This window comes from Castor canadensis, chromosome 19, assembly GCF_047511655.1.
Source record: "Castor canadensis chromosome 19, mCasCan1.hap1v2, whole genome shotgun sequence".
NCBI classification, from domain to species: Eukaryota; Metazoa; Chordata; class Mammalia; order Rodentia; family Castoridae; genus Castor; species Castor canadensis.
Window position 1 is genome coordinate 4806192 of NC_133404.1, and position 23127 is coordinate 4829318.

General features: G+C 53.9%; 2 protein-coding genes across 7 annotated transcripts in view; both read left to right on the plus strand.

Moving 5' to 3' along the window:
• Pml (PML nuclear body scaffold) overlaps window positions 1-11385 on the plus strand; it is a 43729-nt gene extending 32344 nt beyond the window's left edge. Inside the window, exons 8-9 of one of the 2 annotated variants that reach the window (XM_020165635.2) lie at window positions 778-928; window positions 2083-11385. In XM_020165635.2, coding sequence (XP_020021224.2) covers window positions 778-928; window positions 2083-2870 — 939 coding nt within the window. In that variant the 3' untranslated portion in view covers window positions 2871-11385. The remainder of the gene's footprint in view (window positions 1-777; window positions 929-2082) is intronic. The other variant, XM_074061848.1, reaches the window with a different exon arrangement.
• Window positions 11386-15349: 3964 nt separating this feature from the next.
• On the plus strand, window positions 15350-22776 carry Islr2 (immunoglobulin superfamily containing leucine rich repeat 2). Of its 5 annotated transcripts, none has more exons than XM_074061855.1 (3): window positions 15350-15582; window positions 18791-18900; window positions 20284-22776. In XM_074061855.1, exon 3 carries the CDS (start codon window positions 20292-20294, stop codon window positions 22536-22538), a length of 2247 nt encoding a protein of 748 aa, XP_073917956.1. In that variant the 5' UTR covers window positions 15350-15582; window positions 18791-18900; window positions 20284-20291; the 3' UTR covers window positions 22539-22776. The 5 variants fall into 5 exon arrangements, with proteins under 5 accessions (XP_073917956.1, XP_073917953.1, XP_073917955.1 ...); XM_074061852.1 differs by lacking the exon at window positions 15350-15582 and adding an exon at window positions 15633-15747; XM_074061854.1 differs by lacking the exon at window positions 15350-15582 and adding an exon at window positions 15776-16588.
• Window positions 22777-23127: the final 351 nt, after the last annotated feature.

Genomic DNA, 23127 nt, shown 5'->3' on the forward strand with positions numbered 1-23127 from the left:
CCCCTCTGGGGCCTGAAGCCCCAGTTCCTGCCAGGGTTGATCTTGGTACTGGATGGCAGAGCCTAAGTGCCTAGCCTCGGAGTCCTAGGACTCCAGGCTCCTCTGTCCCTGGGGTATAGATGCAGGAAGATGAGATCTCGGCTCCAAGGCTCTGGGTAAATGAATTTTTCCTTCCTGCTCGCTCACTGCCAGTGACAATCTGTCCACCTAGATGTGCTATTCAAGAGGCTGACCAGCCCTCCCCCTTCTCTATGCAGTATGCTGCCCAGCTCAGCCAGTTCCAGGGATGTGGAAAGCCAGACTCCTGCCCCCTCCAGAAAATCACCTGGAATTCCAGATGAGGCTCCTTTGTCTTATGCCAAGTCTGTGTTGTTTCTTCTGAGTCTGCTCAGAGATGGGATTAGGAATGGACTCCTTAGGCTCTGCCCACCAGAGCATCGGCCTCTTTCCTGAGCCCCCATGGGGCTCACCTCTTCTCACACCATCACATGCTTGTGGCAACACAGGCTCACAGATTCACACCCTCACCAACACACGCTCAGCCTGGACACTTGAGTTTGCTCCCTCGTGTGCACATCCGTGCACACTCCTGTTTACCTATGTGGTCACTTCCTAAGACGTGCCCCTCATATGTGACACACCAAGTTCACACTTGCTCACATGTCCTCCATAATCTACTCATTCATGTGCACACTCGATCCAGGACACACTCTTGCCTTGCCACTATGTTCTCTCAGGCCTCTGAACCCCTGACCTGTTGGTTTTTCTGTGTTGCAGTCCTCCCGTGAACTGGACGACAGCAGCAGCGAGTCCAGTGACCTCCAGCTGGAAGGCCCCAGCTCCCTCAGGGTCCTGGACAACAGCCTCACCGACCCCCGAGCAGAAGACAGGCCCCTGATTTTCTTTGACCTCAAGATTGACAATGAAAGTGGGTTCTCGTAGGGCAACCCCTGTGCCTTTCTAGCTTACTCTCTGAATCCCCAAGAGAAGTGCAGGCAGAGCCATCTATGAGGCCCAGGATAGCTCAGTTTAACCAACAGTGGCAGCCAGGTGGGCAGAGGACTGTGGCCCGAGGTGTGTCACTCAGTAGCTTCAACAAGGACATCTGCCTCAAGCAGGGCCTGGACGTGAGAGTGAGGTGTGTGCTTCCAAGTTCACCTCTGACCAGACCTTCTCGTATTAAGAGAGCCTGGGAGCAGTGTGTGAACTCATTGCTGACCAGTAATCCAGGCAAGGCCTTTGGCTATGACTGCACAGGGCCCATCCCACAAGTGGGGAGGCTAACAGTGTCAAGGTCACAGAGAGATGACCCCTTCTCCTGAAAGCCCCCTGTCCTCTCCCTCGCTCTTTCTTCTCTCACTCTTTCTCTGGCCCTGTAATACCCTTCCCAGAGCTAGAAGCTCTGGGCCCTGCCCTGTGTTGTGGACTTGTTGGACCCAACCAACCAGGAGCAGAGCTATTTTTGTTTTTTTCTTTTTTGGGGGGTAAAGTGGGGCAGTACTGGAGTTTGAACTCAGGTCTTCATGCTTGCTGCTTGAGCCACTCCATCAGCCTAGCAGCAGCTGTTTTCTAGTACAGGAGTCATTTGAAGACTTCGGAGGGAGGCTCTGGGCCATACCTCCACTGGAGTACATGGGGAAGGTCTGCTGTCTGCTCCTCAGGGCTCTGACCCTGTTGGGAGGCCTAGCTAAGCGATATGGAATTGCAGGCAGGAGCACTGAGTGGAGAGGCAGGAAGAAACACTCTAGGGTCTTTGGTATAGGTGGAGGCAGACAGAAGACGAAGAGGGGTCTGGGCTGTTGTAAGGGATTGGCAAACTCAGGGAAGGTGGGGTGAGGGGGAGCTGGACCCCTAGCAGGTGAGTGAGGTATTTGAAGGGCAGCCTGACCTCCCCTTCTGACCCCTGTCCCATCAGGGCCAGGTCAGAGCTGCATTTGGAAGCTGATGTATGGTTCCTGCCGGCAAGCCCCAAGGTGGGATCTCTGAGTGGTGGGTCAGCAGCCAGCCCCAGAGGTCTCCCTGCACCCACCCCAGCACCTCCTGTGCCCCTGGGGCCTCACCCTGCCCTTCTCTCCTGCCCAGCCCAGAAGATTAGCCAGCTGGCTGCTGTGAACCGGGAAACCAAGTTCCGCGTACTCATCCAGCCTGAGGACTTCTTCAGTGTCTACACCAAAGCGGTCACCCTGGAGGTGGGGCTGCAGCACTTCCTCCACTTCCTGAGGTCCATGCGCCGCCCCATCTTGGCCTGCTATAAACTGTGGGGTCCCGGCCTCCCCAACTTCTTCCGCGCTCTGGAGGACATTAACAGGCTGTGGGAATTCCAGGAGGCTATTTCGGGTTTCCTGGCCGCACTGCCCCTAATGAGGGAGCTCGTGCCTGGGGCCAGCAGCTTCAAACTCAAGAACCTGGCCAAGACCTACCTGGCAAGAAACATGAGCGAGCGCAGCGCCCTGGCAGCCGTGCTGACCATGCGGGACCTGTGCCGCCTCCTGGAAGTCTCCCCAGGGCCTCAGTTGGCCCAGCACATCTACCCGTTCAGTAGCCTGCAATGCCTCGCCTCCCTGCAGCCCCTGGTTCAGGCAGGTGTCCTGCCCAGGGCCGAGGCCCGCCTCCTGGCTCTGCACAATGTCAGCTACCTGGAGCTGCTGACCGCCCACCGCTGCAACCCCAAGGAGGGCTTGAAGAAGTATGGTCACTACCTGACACTGCAGACCACCTCAGTGTCCCCTATCGAGCCTACTCAATGCCTGCAGGCTCTGAGTACCTATTTGGAAGGCCTGTTGGAGCAGCCAGCCTTAGCACAGGCAGAGGGCATCTCTTCTCCTCCCGCTGGCTACAGCTTGGCCACAAAGGCCTCCCAGCAGAGCTGAGAGGAGAGGATGACTAGCTTAGGGTCTCTGGTGGGCAGAGCCAGGCCTCACCCATCACAGCATTCCCAGGTCCTTGTTCCGAGTTCTCAGTTGTCATTTTGGTCCAGGATCAGTTAGTTCCTTTTCTCTGGGCCCAAATTCCCCTTCTCTAAAAATCAAGCCTCCACCCCCAAAGTTGGGGCCCTCCCTCCAGAAGCCAGAAACAGGGAGGTCTTTAGTAAAGAAGACATGGCCTCTGGACTCTTCAAGTGACTACCAGTCACCACACTGGCCACTACCAAGGGTGGCCTTGCAATTCCTCTCTGACCCCCAGTCCCTGCCCCAGGTGATAGCTGCTGGCAGCTCCCACAGATAGCGATCGCTGCCCATGTATACCCAAAGTGCCTTTCAGACCAAACTGTCCCTCAAGAATTTGGGTGTTCCCAGCCTCTGCCTGCCCAGAAGCCAACTCTGTTCTCTTTCTTTTTGGAGCACAGTCATTCCAAAGGGGCCTCATAGCAGAGAGAGCTGGAAGCTTTTGCTTCATCCATGCCCCTGTTTCCCCAGTTCAACCCTGCAAACCTGGCTCCCTGCCTCCCAGCCAGGAAAGTTCCTTCCCCTCCTCATAGCTTTGCTGTCTGGACCAAAGGCCACCAGGCCCCTCTCAGCATGGCCTTTCCAGCCCCACCATCAACCCTCCCAAGGGATGTCCTGTACCACCTACAGCATTGGCCTTCCTGAGAATGTAGAAGTGTGGCTCCAGGCTCTACCTCAGGCCTCTGGAATCAGAATCTCTAAGGTGTTCTAACAGGTTCTCCAGTGATGCTTGTTCATGTTCAAGTCTGATAGCCCACTCCTTCCGTTCTGGGAACAGAAAAGTCTAGTCTTTTGTCACTGACTGTGTGCTTTAAGTGTAACTGGGAAAGGGCTCCTGGAGCTCCAGCGTCCCCATCTGTGAGATGGACTGGTTGGCCTGTGTGGTCTTAGAGCACCCATCCAGCTCTGCCATCCTGGGCTTTTAGGTATGGATCACAGGCCTTGAGCAGTGAACGAGACACATTCTCACCCTTGGACCCTAGCTCTCATTCTAAGCCTTTGGTTCCCCAACCTTGGGGTCACACCAGAGGTCAGCAGCAGGACGTAGGAAGATGAGAGCTATCCCCTTTGGCAGAACTGCTGTTCATTCTTCCTGTGTCATTTCTCCTCCCTGGCACCCTGCTCCTGGAGTACTTCTCCGAGAGCTCAAGCCTCCAGCCTCAATGGTTGTTGGCCTCGGGTTTCACCTCGGTGAAGTCTGTCCACACCTCAGCCCCATCCCGTAGATACCTGCAGATCCACTAAGCATTCCATAGAATTTGTTCCCACCCCAGGAGTGCTGGCTGTAACAGTGAACTCAGATGCATTTAAAGTGCCATTCCTGAAGCTAGGAGCTTGGTTCAAATGGTAGTGCGTCTGCCTAAGACAAGATTCCAACAGTAGCCCGTTAAAGCTTTGGGTGGGTGGATGGAGGACAGGAAGGGAGGCTGAGACCCCAGCCCGGTTTACTGAGCCTCTTGCCTGCTGGCAAGATCTCAAACTAGCCTTGGACTGAGCGGGCCCCACCGAGTCATAGCCCTACCATGCAGGCTTTCTTCAGATGCAGTTGATCACAGGTTTTAGGATAAGGGGGTGCCCCATCCTGTCCCACAGCCTTTAATAAAAATGTGAATCTTAATAGCCTGATGGTCCATTCTCAAACTACTTAGCCATACTCCCCAAGAAGAGCCATTCTTGCCTGCAGAGATGGAGGTTCCTCCAGGCATGTGTAAGTAGGCACTTGCCTGCACAGCTGGGCTTTGGTGAGGGGATTTTTTTAGGGTGTGGCAGAGCCCCGTTATTGCTCAGCACTAAGTGCCTCAAGGCTGTGCACCCCTGTTTCAAGTAGAGAGACCCAGGGTGGGCTTGCCTGATGATCATTTCCAAAGCAGGGAGCCACCCAGAGGGAAAGAGGTACCAACTTTAAGAAGTACCTCCTAGAAAGCCAGGTGTGGTGATACACGCCTGTAATCCCAGTACTTGAGAGGGCAGGGCAGGAGGATGACAAGTTCCAGGTCAATCTGGGCTACATAGTGAGATCCTGTCTCAAAGAAACTTAACAAAAGCATTACCTTCTACAGGAGGCAGAGACCAAGGCCTGTAGGAACTTTGTCACTGGATAATCTTGTGCTTTTTTATGTTCCTAGAGTGACGGTAAAATCCTGAAAAGGGGGGAAGCCCAGGATATCGGCAATGTGTGACTCATGTTGTCTTCGATGTCCTGGACAGAATTTATATTAACACCTGCAGGGATTCCCACTGCACAAGCATTACAGGAATCGGTGCTCCCTAGCCTGGTGAGCCAGCCTTCACCCATCTGCCTGTCCCAGGTATCCAAATCCTCGCCCTGGAGTTTCATTCTCTCAGCTTGATCCTTCAGTCCTTCTATCTCGGGTTTTTATACATCAGTCAACCTTGACCTTCCTGGGTTAGAAGTTAGAACAACTGGGTTTCAGTCCTCACTTAGTAGCCTGTAGCCCTGGTCTGGCACATTTCACTCCCTGATCCTGAGGTTCCTCTGAACAATGGGACAATGCAGATCCTTTTTATTTCATGTGGGTCTTTGTGTGAATCAGCGAGATGCTTCTGGATATAGAACCACACAAGTGTAAGATCTTATTTCGTGGACAACCAAGATGACAATGTTACTGCTTTAGACATTATAGGGAAATAAACAGCAAATTTTAGCCAAAAAGTACACGGCCAGATGCAGGAGGATGGCGAGTTTGAGGCCATCCTGGGCAACATAGCAAGACCTTGTCTCAAAGAAAAAATGAGCATATATGGGCTTGTCTTTGGGAGCATATAAAATGAAATCTGATACAGAGCCAGACAGCTGTGGGTGTCTTGGATCCAAGGGAGCCAAGAAGAGCAGGGGGACCGCCTTGAAGTGGCAGGGCGGTAGGTAGTTCTGTGTTCCTTTCACACCAGATGGGAGATAGACCTGGAACAGAGAGCCGGCTTTCTGTAGCTGGACAGCCCAGCCTTGTCCCGGCGCCTTCTCTGGAAATCAAGGGCTTGTTCACAACTCTGTAAAGGTTGTAAAGGCTTTAACCCACCCCCAACCTTGCTCTTTCTTTCACCCAGCTGCTATATGGGTGCCTGTTCTCCAACCTTGCACCCTCCCCCATCCCATCCTGACCAGCCCTGCATCCACCCTAGACTTACTTGAAGTCCCAACCCCAGCCCTAACCACACTCACAGTCTAACCTTGGACCTTACCTCCTGGTTCCTCTCCCTCAGCCTTATCTCCACTCCATGTCACAGGTACATCCCGCTCCTCTGCCTAGAGGGGTGCTTTCTCACCTTCCTTCTTTCTTACCATTAAGGGAATGCTACAACTAGTGCGTGTAGGACGCAGGCTGCTGTGCAACAAGTACCAGGTCAGAGAGGACACTGTGTACCTGCCCTGCAGGAGAGCAGAGCTAAGGCTGCTTCCAGACTCAGCCAGCAGAGGGCGCAGCAGCCCACTCACTGGTCTGGCCCAAGGCTGCTCCTGGGCCCGCCCAGGTGAGTAGAGAACTCTGGGGCTGGTGGCAAAGGCTCAGGAAGCTCAGCCTTTTCTAAAGTGCCATGAGCCCTTCCAGAGCTATAGGATGGAGCTTTAGCTGGTAGATGAAGAACAGTTTTAAAATGTTAAGCCTGCTATATTTATTTTAACATGTATTAAAAACAATATAACCAACCCTGATGATGTCTGAGATACAGTTACTCAGAAGGTTGTTAAAGATCCACTTAGGATAAATACGAAGCAACTATGAGTTTAGGAGGGACACAGGTACAGCAAACTTGTGACTGAGGAGGTGAGTGGTCTAAGTTTGGGGAACACTGGGTTACCAGTGGCTTAAGGATGAGGGCTATAAGAGGTAGAGTGAAAGGTTAGTGCCCACGTTAGAACTGGAGGGAAGATGGGGTCAGTTAGGAGTTGGGTGAGGGCTAGGTGAGGATAAAGAGTAGGATGTGGTTAGATCAGACTTAGAGTCACATTTGGCAGTGAAGGTTAGGAATTGAGTCACTCTTCAGGCTACAGGTCTCTGTAACTTATCAACTGAAAAGTCCATAAATGTGTGTGCACATGGATAGGAGAGTCTGCAGAGCATAAAATGGCACCTCAAGTGCAGAGTTCCTCCCTCCCCAGCATCCTCTTCTAGAATCATCTGGCAGGAGCTCTGACCCAAGTAGAGCCAAGACCCACCAGTTGGATCAGAGGGACCAAGGAGTGGGCAGACCTCACCAAGTGGCCAGGTGAATAAAGCTTCTAGGGAGCACAATGGAAAGGCAACCATGTGCCAATGCTGTGTAACTATTTAGCATGAGTAATCTCATTTAATCATTCCAGCCAGCCTGCTCAGGCACATCCTTACCCTCATCCTCATCCTGCCAGTGAAAAGAGGGGACAGCAAGGCCAAGCATCTTGTTCAACGTCAGTAGAGTTGTCTGTGACAGAGATGGGATTTGCCTACAGGGAGCACATGTCTAGACTGGCCCATCTGTAGCCCGTACTACAAGATACCTGGTCCTAGGGTCAGGGGGGTATGTTTCCTGGTCTTTCCTTATGCCTCCTGATTGGCCAATCCCAAATGATGAGAAAGGCAGGTTCCTGAAAGCTACACCCCAATATTCTGGTTCTCTTGTCTGAACTTAACCTAATTGAGTCCTTCTCAACCTGTTATTATAAGTGTCATTATTATTGTTGCCACCCCAAGGACTCTTTTCTGTTTGTTCTGTTTGTTTTCGAGACAGGGTTTCCCCATGTATCCCAGGCTGGCCTCGAACTCAAGATCCTATCTTAGCCTCTGGAGTGCTGCATTACAGGCATGTACCACCACACCTTGCCTAAGGACTCTTTTTAGATCTTTTTTTTCTAATTTCCTTTCCCTCCCAATGAAATTTTAATACTAGAGATGCACTATAGATTCCCTAGATTTTCTAGACTCAAGATCATATTGTCTGGCTGGGCACCGGTGACTCACACTTACAATCCTAGTACTCAGGAGGCAGAGATCAGGAGGATCAAGATCTGAAGCCAGCCCCAAGAAAATAGCTCACAAGACCCTATCTTGAAAATAACCAACACAAAAAAGAGCTGGAGGATGTGGTAAGAGTGCCTGCCTAACAAGTGTGAGTTCACACTCCAGTACCACCACCAAAAGAAAAGGATATCACCTGAAAACAGAGACAATTTTCTTTCACACATGTAAGTACTTATGGAGTCCTTTGGAAGAGTCAGAAAGCACTGAAACAGCAGAGGTTGTTAGTTGCCCAACTGGGACCACTTTCCATCCCTCATAGGGGTGATATTGCCTCTGTTGAGGATGTGTGGTTTCTGGCAAGGCCCCATCCCAAGTTCTAATGCAAGTACTAAGTGCTCATGGGGGTGCTGACCCCTCTCTGTGGGTGGGGACATCTGAAAAGAGATGAAAGAGAATGTGAGCGAGGTCTCTGAGCTCATGTTCCCCTAGGATGGCCTTGGCCCTGGTCCCAGGAACAGGCCAGGCTGAGTATAGGGCAGGGGAAGCAGTGGGACTAGTGCCATCATTCCTTTTTATCTCTGAAGCCTATGGGGACTTTGTCAAGAGAAGGACCTAGAATTTCCCCTGACTCCCCTCATACTCGAAATAAGATTTGAAAAAAGACAGCAACAGGAAGTTTGGAAGTTCTAGCCATCCTTACAAAATTTGTGTGCTGTCAAATAAGGGGGAAAACTTCAATTCTTGGCTCAAGGAATTTCCTTAAACTCAGCCCAAAGGAATTCTCTAGCTGACTGGACTATGCTAAACTGTTTATAAATATTATGAAAACCCCCTACTTGAAAGCCAAGCTCATACAAAAGCTCGTTAGCTAACCACAGAAGTTTCCAAAAGCAAGCCTGTCAGTGTGATAGGAGACATCGTCTCTTATCTCCTTTAGACAACGTTAAACACAATGTCTAAGACATTGTGAAATCAAGTCACTTTTATGTTTGTCCTCAGCACAAGTCAAGTGCCAGGGGCCTGGGGATGGAATCTACTGAGGGCCGAGGTTCCTGCAGTTCTATAGCCAGAAACCCTGGGCTCAGCCCAGGCTGGGTCTGTTCTACAATAAATCAGATCTGCCAAGGAAGAGGTAAAGGGTAGGTAAGTCTGGGCCCTCAGTGGGGTCCTCAGAGAGCCGGCTTGGGAGCAGGGAAAAAAATGTGTGTGTTCTTCAGCACTCGAGCTTTGGAAGCACCTGGGTTCAAATCTTAGCTCTGCTGTGTAACCTTGGACAAACTCCTTAGCTCTGTGATTTCATATGCAAATCAGAGATAATACGTAGTGCAAAAAATGTGATGATTAAATGAGATAACATATAAAATTTAAAGTATTAAACTTAGCAAATCAGCAATACAAAAAAAACCAAAATAAAAACAAACAAAAAAAACCCCAACTAGATCCCCAATACCCCAGACGAGAAAGCCATGTACTGACACCCACAGGGACCTCTTCCCCTCCCGCCTCTCCTCTCTTCCTTCCCCTTTCCTTCCCTTCCCTCTCTCACTGTCCTCTTTCTCCTCATACCAGTCCGCTTAGGATCTAGGTGGCTCTGTTTCCAAGTACTTTTTTTGGCACCTTGGTTCCCACCTCTCCAAGCTGTGTCCTCTACCTTGACAGGGTCACTACTCCATGGCAGGATGGAGGGATTTATAGCAGTCCCCTCCTCCTCACCCCCACCTGGTTACCAGACAGCCATCTACAGAAAGGTCACTTCCCCAACAGCACTGTGGGTTGAACAGAGGGAGCCCCAGAGGGGCAAATAAATACATCAGGTTTCCAGCTGGGTCTGGAGATAAGGCTGAGGCGTTCACCAGCTACGTATGAGATTCCTCTTCCCACACCACTTCTGCTGGTTTCCCAGCAAAGCCTATTTGAAGTACTTCAAAGAGGACATGGAAGAGACTGTGTCTGGCGTTGTATCCTGGAAGGCACTGCAGAATTTGGATTTGGTAGGGACAGGCATGAAGAATGAAAATATAACAGACCTGAGCCTAAGATCAGATAGCCAGGCAGAAGGGCTATTTCGCCCTAGGCACAAGAGGAGAAAGTCAGTGGAAAAGCAGGTTCAGCTCCCTAACCCCTGATCTCTTTCTCTGGACCCCCTTACACTGAATTAAACTTGGTTGTTTCTAGGATGTGGCCATTAGAACTGGCCTTGTCTGGATTGTATGTCTGCAACAAGCCAAACCACCTCAGAGAGAGCTTTTCTTCCTCCAGATCTCTGGCCAGCTAGCAGCCCAGCTGGAGGTGCTCTCTCAGTAGGGTCCAATCTGGGATCAGCTTCCTTTTACAGATGCTCCAATTTAAGGGCATAACCTGTCTCTTCCAATAGGGGCACAACTTTGCTTCCATCCCCATGATCACCTGAGGAGGGGCACAGGAGACCGGAAGTGGGGCTCAGTCCTATTGCAGAGGCAGTTACCTATTGAAGAGGCCTCATTTGCACAGTTTCAGCACCTCCTAACCAGCCAGCTTACCCATGACTACCAAGCTTGGCATATCCTTGGCCCAGACTGCCCCAGGAAAGGTAGCACCTTGGACATGCTACATGCTGGGGGCCTTACCCAGCCCCACCTGCTCTCTGCTCTCTCAGACTCCATCTCCCTTCTAAAAAAGTGAAGGGGGAGGCTTAGAGTTCCAATGATGCTTGGTGATTCTAGGATCCTTTCAGGTTGTCATCATAAAAGCGGTGTTTTGAATCCAAGCCCAAACTCCTAAGCTTCCACATGTCAGGTCCGGCCACTCGCCCCTACATGCCAAATAAAGAGACATGGCGACAGCAGAGAAAGGAGGTTTATTACATGGCCCAGGACACGCTGTGAGAAGAGACAAAGTAAGCACTCAACCCATCTTCAGCCTTCTTCAGGCCAGAGACGTGAGCATTCGCTTTAAATAGATAAAGAATTAGGGCAGGGGACAAAAGGTATTTATAGTTAAACAGTCCCAGTCACATGTGTTCCAGTGGTCTAGTGGGGCTTGTTGGCCATTATCTCAGTCCTTGTTCTTCAAGGTTTCTGGAGAAGATGTCACTGTCATCACTTGAGGGAAGCAATCTAGTTCCCAAGGCATGATCGCTCCTGCTCCAGGGTGCAGTCTCATCATTGTAGGTAATTGTCCTCATTTGGAGGGGTGTCTGTCCTGCAAGGTTCTGCTGTTCTTTTGGGGTAGTTTCAGTCCCTTCTCATGAAGATGTCTTTCCTTGATTCCAAGGTGGCTTCAGGAGAGGATGGTTCAGAGCAAAGGACAACAGATACAAAATGGAGACAGAGATGACAAGCTTTAGCTCCTGCTTTTAGTAAATTTGTGGACCTAAGTAAGGAGTCAGTGCTTTTCAGCAAAAGCAGTTTAAGCATTCACATTTGAATTAAGCATTCACATTAAATGCAGTTTAAGCATTCTTACATTCACAGCTCCCTGCTCTAAAGTCAGCCCAGGCCTCACCAAGACTGGAGCTCACTGTGTGCTGATGCACAGAGAGAGAGAAGTACCCATCTTCTGGGTAGCCCTCTGCCGGTGTCTGATCCTGTTCATCTGTGGGAGCCAAGCTATCCTGACTCCCTGGACTTGGGAGGAGCTCGGGGGGTCAGTTTTGTCCTAGACCTCCTCAGGATCAAAGCTGAGGCTGCAATTCTGCCTGAATCCACACCCATGCTTACTTATTCCTCTTTCTCTCTGGCGCCGTTTTCTTCCTTACTGGTTTCTGGGGGATAGTTACTTAATCAACCACTTGTGCATGAAACCCTGTGTCAGCTCTGCTTCTGGGAAAACATTTCCAAAACAAATGAAAAGAGCCAATTGACAGTGAGAGACTGAGGATACCCAAGAGGAGCTTCAGTTTTATTCCATCCCTCCATGTGGTCCCTCGTGTGGGTTTTGATAGGGCTAGTGGATGAGAAGGGGGAGGCTGCCTTCCAGGAGCTTTGAGGCTGTGGGGTGGATGAGGAAACCCCAGGCCCTACTCTTGGGACATCTATCAGGGCAGGAGTCTGAGCATGTGTTTGGAGTGGCCCCTCTCTGTGCACTCGGATGTACCGGGCAATGGAGAGCAGAACAAAGGACTGGCAGCCTCCATCTCCCTTCCTTAGCCGATGTCCCAGGCCTGAACTATTCAGTGAACAGATTTTAACCTCTAGGAGTATGACCCCCTGCCTTTGGGAAGTGTTTAGAAGCAGGACTCTCCCTGCCCATAGAAACCAACACCGTGAAGGGCAAGGGGAAGAGGGCAGGCAATGACATCAGACTTGATCAAGACACCTCCTGAGGTAGCCCCTTCAAATGACAGTCTGCTCCCAGGAAGCTCAACTCAGCCTGCACACAGGCTGCTCCTAAAGCACCCCAAAAACCAGAACTCGAGAACAATAACACTAAAAGGGCCTCTGGCACATAGAGTCCATTCTCCTGACGTGTCAAGAGCAGAAACCCACAAGGACAGAGGGCGAGGGGTGGGTGAAGGTCACGGGTGGGTGGAAAGGTGGAACTTCAGGCTGTGAGTGCCAAGCGCATTGTGTTATCCACGGCTTCACATTCTTCATGAGACTAGGGGAACATTCTTTTTCCTGTCTGCCACCTGACTGGTGACATGCTTAGGATGTGAAGTCATACGGGAACATCTTTGAGCTCACAAACATATCCAGCTGATGAACACAAAGCTTCCGCTGCTCCCAAAATAGCGTTGGATCTCAGCTCAGGCATTTCCAAGAACAGACTCTTAGCCTTTCAAGAATTCTGTGAAAGCAGAGGGTCTCTGCTTTGTATTCCCAGCAAAGAAAATTCCCTGAATCTGGCCACCCACAACTGCCCTTACCAGACTGCAACCTCAGCTCTGACCCTGGTCACAGACTGTGGACAGATTGGCCTCATCTCCTCATAAGGAAGTACCTCATCAGTTCACTCTAAGGTCATTCTCAGTGCAACTCATTTCATTTCGAAATTATGCTACTTTGAATATGCAAATCTCCACATCTATTTAAAGGGGGATCCTGCTTGTAGGGAATCTTGGGATTGTCTCCTCAATATCTACTTCAGGACTAGATTACGCTAAACCCACCCTTGGCTAGGGATTTGTTCGGCTATGGGGCATCCTAAGCCAATCTGTGTCAATAAACCCAAAGAAAGGCAGAACCCAGTCTGTCCATCCCACTAGCCTGTTGATGATAAGTCTGCTACCCCAATGGCTTCAGTGGACTCAAGCCTTAGGCTAGAGTCCTGGTAAGGTGGCAGAAGATAGAGACAGAGGGACCTGGGATTGCAGATATCACTGAGTCACTGGATCAACCAGCCCCAAAGTCAGCCTTACTTCCTGTTTTGTGAGATGACACCCTTACAGTTCTCCACCTTTTAAGATGGGAATTCTGTTATCTGCAGCAGTAAGGATCACACATGGCCCACCCCCCCCCCCACACACACACACTTCTCCCAAGTCACCCTGTCCCCTCTTCACCACAGTAAGTCCTGCCACAGAGGGGCTGGCTACCTGAAGACCTGGGGGAGCCAGGCCTACCTGGGTTGGGATGCAACCAACTGCTAAGATGGCTACCCTTGCATGTAGGAGTAGTTCGTCTTCCAGGCAGGAGTGTCATTCCCGCCCCCCCCCCCACCGCCCCGCTTCAAGCACAGATTCAAGTAGCTACAAGAGCTGCCACTGGAATTGATGTCGTTAATTTTGATGGCGATAAGCAGCCTTGCCAATGTTTGAAGCTAACTTCATGAAAGCATTGGGAGGGTACCGGCTGGATCCCAGATTGTTGATGACCTTGAGGCTTACTCAAACTATCCCGGATATTCATGCCTCCCTCTGCCTCTGGTGTGCTACCACAGGTTACTTTCTTCTGAAATCAAGGCTTCCCATAAGCAAATGCAGATATTTTTTTGCTTTTCCCTGGAAAATAAAGTCACAGAGCCCAATAAATACTTAAACAGAATGTACTGTTAATTAAAAACCTCTGGCTACAGTCTGCAGCTGTAGGTCTCTTCCCAATGCTGACAATAGCCTCAAGCACTGGAATTTGCCTGTAAGTTATCCCAAACTAGAAACCCTTGCAAATAATACAAGCGATTCTGATTCTGGGTGTATGGAGGGGGACAGTGGGGAAGAGAGAAGTCTGGGAGCAGAGCCAAGGTCCTCTCCTTGTAGGGGAGGCAGGACACAAGCAAGTTTGGGTGGCTTTGGTAGCATGTCTCATCATACCTGTACCCAGCTCTGCAAGGCAGTAATAGTAGTTAATTCTATCCAGTCATTGTTTAAAAAAATAACAGCTACTTCTCTGAGCACAAATGCCACAAGTGTTTGGCATGCCTTGACCCAATCCTCACAGAGTCTTCAAATCATAGGTACTATTATTTATGACCTTTTTTCCTTGAGACACAGAGAGGTTAAGTAACTTGGCCAGGGGTCACACAGGCTAGTATATGATGGAGTCTGATGCTAGAAAGAAGTATGTGTGTGTGTGGGTGGGGGGTGAGTAGAAACAGGGCCTGGCTTCCCTGAGGAGCAATCTTTCTGATGGAAAATAAGAAAGGAAAGCATGGTTTGGGGGCACTTGTGTGTCAGGGGGATTTCTTCAGCTGCAGAAACTGAAAATGGGAAGCAGGGAGTGTTCCAGAGCTTCTGGCTGGAGGGCAGCCTTGGGAAAGGTCTCCAGTGCAGACTAGTGTGCTGGGGATGTTTGACACCATCTGGGTTCTGGCTTTCTTGTTCTCAGAGGCTCTTCCTGCGCCCCCAGGCAAGCCGGTGATATCACCCACGTGTCACATTAAAATACAAGGGCACGTGCGTCTCTGAGCGCAGCTGCAGCTGAATCGTTTGCACAATGTAACCTGTCTTAAATGTTTAATCATGTATCTATTACTTCGAAATTTGCAAGTTCCTTTACCCCTTTTAGCACCAACAGATTGTCAGCTCTCAGATATTTTAGAGGCCGCTGACAAAGTCATGAGACTGGGGGACCGACTGGAGGACAAAGCGCTCTTGGCGCACGGGTGATGGTGGGGACGGTACCCAGGACACTTTCTTCCCAATCAAGCTCATTGATTGGCCCGCGCCAGTAGTCTCTCCAGGAGAATTCAGAGGGGCAGTACTGTGTTCTGGGCGCTGGGAATACTATGGGGCACTGAACGTCTGAACCTGAGTTAGGGAGGAGAGGGAAGGTTGTGGATTCCTGGAGAGCTTCGAACTGTGGTTAAGCGCGTCCCACCGGAGCACTGCAGACTCTCAGAGCGCGGGGTAGCGCCGGGCTTGTGCGGGGCTCTAACCTCTGCCCTGCTTGCCCAGGTCCCTACCTTCCCACCCTGCCACTGCCGCCCCTGCGCCCGGCAGGCGGTGTCCAGCAGGGGGCGCGCGCGGACCAGGCCAGAGCCGGTGACCTACGCGGACCGCGCCTGGGGAGCAAGTTCCGGGGTCCTGCGCGTTTCAGTCCTCTCCGCCCTCCCTACGCTCCGGGTCCTCGAGGTTGAAGGTTACAGAAGTCATTCCGCACAAGCGGCTGGGGGCTCCGCCCCTGGGCGGACAGACTGGGTCAGGACCCCAGTCTGGTAAAAAGCCCAAGCCTGGATTCGACAGATTTCTGGATCTGGGTCCTCTGCTCTGGCGCCTTGGAACTTTGTATCCCTCGTTTCCCGCACCGCTACTCCACACACCTGATTAGGTGCCTGTTTCTTTAACGATCAAAGACGTAGGCGGGGTGGGGGGGAATGTATCTTCGCTCCGGTTTCCCGGTCCCTCGGTAACCGTGTCGTTGTTAACATTACCAGCGTTAGACCTGCTCCTGCGCGCCGAGCGGCGCCGGGGAGGCGCAACGTGCGTCCTCTAGGTGAGCTCGGAGGTTAAACCTGAGTCGCTGCTCCCATCCCAGGCTCCGACGGACTCTGCCAGGGTTGACTCGGGCTCCCGCCCGGCGGGGACAGGGGTAAGGGGTGCCTTCCCCCAGTGCAGGATTGGGGAACAAAAGCACTTGCTGGAGAGCGGCGGAAACCGCTGGGGACCGCAGGAATCAGCACCCGAGCCAGGGTGGCCACAGAGCCCTTAGCCATCCCGTAAGGATGGCGCCTCTAGGCGTCAGAAACCTCCCTCCCTCCCCTCTGAACCCCCGGCTTTTGCACCCTCGGCAAGAGAGCAAGGAAAGGGGGTCTTTCTTAGCCCCGCGGGCCCTGACAGCTTCCCCGCACGCTGGCGGGACGGGTCCCTGCGATCCAGGGAAGCTTTTAGGGGAAGCTCATTCTCCCTTCCAGTCCCTGAACTGTGTCCTCGGTTTCTCGCTCCTTCCAAGTTGTCCCTTGGCCCGCTTGCCTCCCCGCCCAACTTAGAATAGAGATGAAAACTAGGAGGGTCCACTAGCTAGTGGTGAGCCTCCACGCCAGGGCCTCCCTCTCTGTCTCCACGCCTTGCTTCCCTCCTCCATCCCTGGAAAGCCTCCAGAACTCGCCATCTTGGACCTTCAGACCAGACCCTCTCAGTCCCGCTACTGGCTCTCCGCCCCTCGGATCCCTCTTTTTAGGGGCGAGACTCCCAGCAATGTGCCCCCAAATTTCCTAAAAATGCTGACAACGCTCCAGGACGCCCCCTCGCTCCGCAGACAAAGAAGTCAATGCCAGGCTAGCGGCCTGTGCCACTTGCTGGCCCAGCCAGCCCCAACCCTCAGGGGCTTGGTCCAGGTGAGGGACAGGATTGGGGCTGTTCCCAATGCAGGATCCAGGGTGGGGACAGGTCACAATGTTCTCACCCCTTGGCCCTCCTGGAAGACACCTTCCTTCCATGGGCGTCTCAGTACCCTCCCTCACGGTCGGCTGTGGGACCCCAGGACTGAGCAGGTGTTCTGGGTTCCGAACCTGGCTGAAGGAGATGCGCTGGTCCCAGCTTGCCTGCCGCCCGAAGCGAAGACAGCAGTAGGAGAGAGGGAGGGACTCGGAGTGTGCGTGCATAAGTCTTCATATTTAATTTACAAAGCCTCAGAACCCTGGCCGGGTGGTCTCTTTAGATGCGGCGCTCTTTGCCGGTCTCTCTCCCCTAACCCCTCCCCACCTCATTAAAATGCTTAACACTCAAATCCGGGTATTGATCTCCGCAGAAGCCCCCGACCATCCCCGCCATCGACCCACCAAGACAGACCGCTGCCGGGGTGAGGACTGAGGGACCACGTGCGCCCCAAGATCACAGTGTTTACAGAAAGAACGATGGGGGTGGGGGGAGAGGGCTCTGCGTGTCTCCCAGAACCTGTACCCCTTTTCCGGTTCTGGCCTGCACGTAGGTAGCACGCGCTGGAGTGGGGGGATGGAGATGCGTTTTAATCAAATGCCTCGACATCCTTGTGCCTCCGCCTCCTTGTAGCTAAAAGAAATGTCGGGGTTTCGCAAGAGATAGGGAGAGTCGGGAACAGCAAGTCCGCGAGTCTGCTGAGGCCAGCTGTTGTGTGAGGGTGTGAGACAGCGGGGCGGTGGCGTGCCATCGCGGCTTCGGGGATAGTGTGGTGGTGGGGGGGGTGGCTGAGAGGATACTGCGAATGGGGGTGTGGGAAATGCTTGGATCTTACGGTCCCAGCCCACAGTGCTCAAGAGGAGAAGACGTTTCATAACCAACCTTGTCCCTGCCGCTATACGCTGCAGCCTCGATGCCCTATTCCCCCGGAGCTGGCATTGAGGTGCTTGGGTGCGCTCAAACTAGCTCCCTGGGAGCCAGACTGATACCTGCGCGGCCCGCCCCCACCCCGCGCTGTGCACTGGCTAGCCACTGGGCCGTGGGCTACTGGAACGGCTTTTGCCACAAAAGACCAGACGTAAAGAGTTCCGGCTTAAGGGGCTGGGCAGGGGTGGCGGTGGGCTAGGGAGGTGGGCGTCTCTTCCCCTACGCGCCATGCAGGGCTGCACATTGGCGTCTGTCTGGTTAGACTGAGGGGGGTGGGGGAGACTAAGGCTTGTATCTGCCCAGATCCAGTCAAAAATGGCAGGGAGGGTGAGGCGCTCTGCTAACACTATCAATTATGCATCGTGTTGAACGTGGCTTCGGGGAGGAGGCTGCTAGCAGGGGGGTGAGAAAAGGAAGGATCAGCGCGCGCCAGGCTGCGCACAGCGCAGCCGGTCCCGCTGGAGGTCTTTCTGCGCCACTGCCTGCATTTGCAAAAAAAAAAAAAAAAAAAAAAAAAGAATGTTTTAAGGCAAAGACACGCCCCCCTCCAGTCGTACGCCTTTCTTTTCCCCAAATTCCTCAAAGATGGTTTGTCTCACGTGTTGCGGGGCGTAAAAACAGCTCGCATTCAATTAGCAGCGGAGCTCCCAGGCGCTGGCGGGACGGGCGCGTGAGGGTGAGTGAGCGTGAATGTGTGTGTGCGCGAGAGGGAGAACAGTGAGTGTCGGGGTGAAGGTGTGCTTGTGAAAATGTGTGTGAACGTTGCAAGAACTCAACACATTGACGCGATTGTTAAATGATGGTGGATAATTCTAAGGTGTGAAGGTCGATCGCGTGGAGAGTGAGTCTGTGAGAATGGGTTTGAGCTTGTGGAGGGCGGTGGGATGAGGGATCGTGACAATATCAGCGGTATGTAAATGTAAGGCCACATGGATTGTGGGGGTGCAGTGGGCTGGAAAGAGCCGAGCCTTGGGCGGTGGGCGTGTGGAGCCCCTTGTGACCGACCGACGTGACTTGGCCTCGGGGAGGGTCTCTACCGCTTTAAACAAATGTAGGCGCTGCAGGAGGTGGGAGAGGCTGCGCGCGTTCCCGCAGAACCCGGGGCCGCGCGAGGACGCTCTCCAACCTGCCGCCGGGGAGAAGTGGGGCGAACAGATACCTAAGGAAAACCTGAACTGGGACTTCGGGGCCTCAAACTTACCTGTCCCCTTGCCCCTCCCCCGTTTTCCCCACAGCCTCAGCAACAGATGCAGGTAGCTCCCTTCGGCTGTCATCCCAGCTCCGCGACACCAGTCTGGAGAAGGGGTTGCAGCCTGAAGGCTGCATAGGAGTCAGCCAGCAACGGGTAAGCAGAGGGGGGCACCCCCTTAATCTCAGCCCAGGCGGGATAGGTCAGGAATAAAGCACCAACCCCACAGTGCTGTCTGGGAGGAACTGAGAAGGGAGGGGCCCTCCCCCAGAATCAAAGGCAGAGAAGGGGACTCGGGATCCCAAAGACAGGGTGTGGGAGGGGTTCTGCCAAACCTGACGGGCGCCCCAAGTGGGGGCGGGGAATCTATGTAAATGTGTTTGTATGGTTGGGAATGAGGTTTCATGGGGTCCTTCAGGTATGGGGGAGAGTTGTGGAGAGTGGTGCAGGCTATTGAACCTTTTCCAACTTCATTAAATAGTAGCTACCTTCTTAACCTGTGGGCTGGGGACCCCCATCCCCCCTGGAGCTCCCTGGGCTCTGTGGGACTCCGGGGGTGGGTGGGGGAGATTTAATGACTGTCCCCACAAAGCACTGCTCCAGGCTTGGGGGAGGGGTTCTCTTCCCAGACTGAAGGTTGATGGAGCTGTTCTGGCTCCCTTCTGGGGGGAGCTGTAGCCCAGGACAGGCGATTTAGCTGAAGCTGGAGAAGGATTTGCAAATGGGGGCTTCCCCAGATCCCAGGCACGTCCTTCCCTCTGAAAGTTCTCAGTATTGTTCGTTCATCTGCTCATGCTTCTGTCTCAGAGGAGGGATGTGTGAACACACAAGTTTGTGCCTATTTTTCTGTGTGTGTCAGTTCATATGAGGACTTCTGTCCTTGCGTCTGTCAAGTCTCGCTCACAGTAACAGGAATGCGCTTTGCATCTCAGTGGAAAACGCTGTACAAATGCTGGGTTCAGTTGAGAACAATGAGGTCTCCAGAGTATATTGCGCAGGTGTCTGGGTGCCTATGTGTTTGTGTCTATGCAATGCGTTATGAACCTCCTGATAGATCATTAGGTCCCTTAGTTGCCTGCTGGGTGGCGATGCCCGAGCTTGTGTGTATTGCTGTGTGCTTGTATGATTGTCTGTGCGTAGGACAAAGGGTTCTAGAGGACAGCCAGTCACCGACAAAAATATCTTTTCTGTGTTCCATCTCACCGGGTTAAATGAAGACTTAGAAACAGAGAGAGGCCAGTGCAGAGTCTACTGCAGATTCTCAAGCAGCGAAGCTTGTAGAGGGGTCAGCTACTGGGTGAGGGGGTAAGTGGGGGTGGGGGGAAGCATGGTCCATGCTCTCTGGAAAAGGATGTCAGGGTCCTGGAGGGAGCATCCATCGAAGCTTTAGACTTTTATTAAGCTCCGTTTGTGCGCAAGAGAGGTTCTTGGGCACAGAGGTTACTGGACTACAGGTTTGGGGAGGCAGAGCTTCTTAGAGGAGGGAAAGTGGATCTCAGTAAGTCACCTTCTCTGTTCTTCCCCTGGCTTCCGTTGCAGCAGCCACTATGGCACCGGTTCAAGCCCTTTGGTTGGCCTGGGCACTTCTAGGAGCGGCGGGAGCGTGCCCGGAGCCGTGCGCCTGTGTAGACAAGTACGCGCACCAGTTTGCCGACTGTGCGTACAAGGAGTTGCGCGAGGTGCCCGAAGGATTGCCAGCTAACGTGACCACGCTTAGTCTGTCCGCCAACAAGATCACAGTGCTGAGGCGTGGGGCCTTCGCCAACGTCACGCAGGTAACATCGCTGTGGCTGGCGCACAGTGAGGTGCGCACGGTGGAGCCGGGGGCGCTGGCTGTGCTGAGCCAGCTCAAGAACCTCGACCTGAGCCACAACCTCATATCAAGCTTCCCTTGGAGCGACCTGCATAATTTGAGTGCGCTGCAGCTTCTCAAAATGAATCACAACCGCCTGGCATCGCTGCCCCGGGACGCACTCGGCGCGCTGCCTGACCTGCGCTCCCTGCGTATCAACAACAATCGGCTGCGTACGCTGGAGCCCGGCACCTTCGACGCGCTGAGCGCGCTGTCACACCTTCAACTCTATCACAATCCCTTCCACTGCGGCTGTGGCCTCGTGTGGCTGCAGGCCTGGGCCGCGAGCACACGAGTCTCGTTGCCTGAGCCAGATTCCATTGCGTGTGCCTCACCTCCCGCGCTGCAGGGTGTGCCGGTGCACCGCCTGCCCGCCCTGCCCTGTGCGCCGCCCAGTGTGCGTCTGAGTGTAGAGCCGCCGCTTGAGGCTCCCGGCACCCCTCTGCGCGCGGGTTTGCCTTTCATGTTACATTGTGACGCTGAAGGCCACCCCACGCCCCGCCTGCAATGGCAACTTCAGATCCCTGGTGGCACCATAGTCTTAGAGCCGCCAGTCCAGGGTAGGGAGGATGATGGGGACAGGGCAGAGGAGGAGGAGGAAGAAGAAGGAGATGGAGACGTGCCAGCGCAGACCGAAGCCCCAACAGCGACTCCGGCGGCACCGGCTTGGCCCGCACCTCCAGCAACTCCGCGTTTCTTGGCCCTAGCAAATGGCTCCCTGTTGGTGCCGCTTCTGAGTGCCAAGGAGGCAGGCGTCTACACATGCCGTGCACACAATGAGCTGGGCGCCAACTCGACGTCAGTACGCGTGTCTGTAGCTGCAGCCGGTCCTCCAAAGCACGCTCCTGGCGCAGGGGGAGATCCTGGTGGTCAGGCCCCAACCTCTGAGAGAAAGGCCACAGCCAAGGGCAGGGGCAACAGCGTCCTGCCCTCTAAGCCTGAGGGCAAAACCAAAGGCCAAGGCCTGGCCCGCGTTAGCATCCTCGGGGAGACAGAGGCAGAGCTGGAGGAGGAGGAGGGAGGAGAAGGAGAGGAAGTGGAAGACCAGATCCCTGCGGACCCGGTGGAAGAGAAGCACTGTGGTCGCGGGGACCCCTCTCTGTACGTGTCTAACCACGCGTTCAATCAGAGTTCAGAGCTCAAGCCACACGTCTTCGAGCTGGGTGTCATCGCGCTGGATGTTGCGGAGCGCGAGGCGCGGGTGCAGTTAACGCCGCTGGCTGCGCGCTGGGGCCCTGGGCCGGGCGGGGCTGCGGGAGCCGGGCGACCTGGGCGGCGGCCCCTGCGCCTGCTCTATTTGTGTCCAGCGGGCGGCGGCGCGGCGGTGCAGTGGTCCCGCGTGGAGGATGGTGTCAATGCTTACTGGTTCCGCGGCCTGCGGCCCGGCACCAACTACTCCGTGTGCCTGGCGCTGGCGGGCGAGGCCTGCCATGTGCAAGTGGTGTTCTCTACCAAGAAGGAGTTGCCCTCACTGCTGGTCATCGTGACGGTGAGCGTATTCCTCCTGGTGCTGGCCACCGTACCCCTGCTGGGCGCCGCCTGCTGCCATCTGCTGGCCAAACACCCCGGCAAGCCTTACCGTCTTATCCTGAGGCCCCAGGCCCCCGACCCTATGGAGAAGCGCATCGCCGCGGACTTTGACCCGCGCGCCTCCTATCTTGAATCTGAGAAGAGCTACCCCGTAGGCGGCGAGGTGGGCGGTGAGGAGCCAGAGGAGGCCCCGGGGGAGGGCCTTGATGAAGACGCGGAGCAAGGGGACCCGAGTGGGGACCTGCAGAGAGAGGAGAGCCTGGCGGCTTGCTCACTGGTGGAGTCCCAGTCCAAGGCCAACCAAGAGGAGTTTGAGGCGGGCTCTGAGTACAGCGATCGGCTGCCTCTGGGCGCGGAGGCTGTCAACATCGCCCAAGAGATTAACGGCAACTATAGGCAGACGGCGGGCTGAGCCCCCAGCCTTCCTGGCCCGCCCATTCCCACTCTGGCCTTGGGTGCCTGATAGCAGAAGCCTAGGGCTGGCAGGACTTACCTCCCTCTCCCCAACCTTCACTTACTCCGCCACCTTAATTCTCTCCAGGGACTTCTAGTAGGAAGTGGGCCGATTTCACCAGTCCCTGGCCAACCACGTCCGTCATTCTCTTGGCGGGCTGAGTCCCTCTCCTCCCACCCCCACCCAAGCACAGTGTCCCATTCCTATCTCCTTATATAAAACCTCACCTGCTGACGGCGAGGCGCAATCTATCGCCTCCCCTCCTTTCCAACCGCCCGCAGCTCGCCCCACCCGTAGTCCCTGGAGTCAGGAGCAACGCGGGAACGTCTGGTGGTAGCGTCGTGGTTCTGGGGCTTTCGCCGGGGACCCACGGTAGATGCCCCCCGCGTAGAACGCTGTGGATCTCACCTGGACCCTTCTCCGCCTTTTCAGGCCTGCATGTGCCAGAAGCTGTCTATTTTTTAGTCTTAAATCCCACTTCCGACAGGAAACCAAATTTTTCTGCCCCTCCCCCCCCATTCCCAATTCCCCGCCCCATTTCGGCCCG

Coding starts and splice junctions, on each gene's coding strand:
- Islr2 (XM_074061855.1), top strand. CDS start 20,292: ATGGCACCGGTTCAAGCCCTTTGGTTGGCCTGGGCACTTCTAGGAGCG.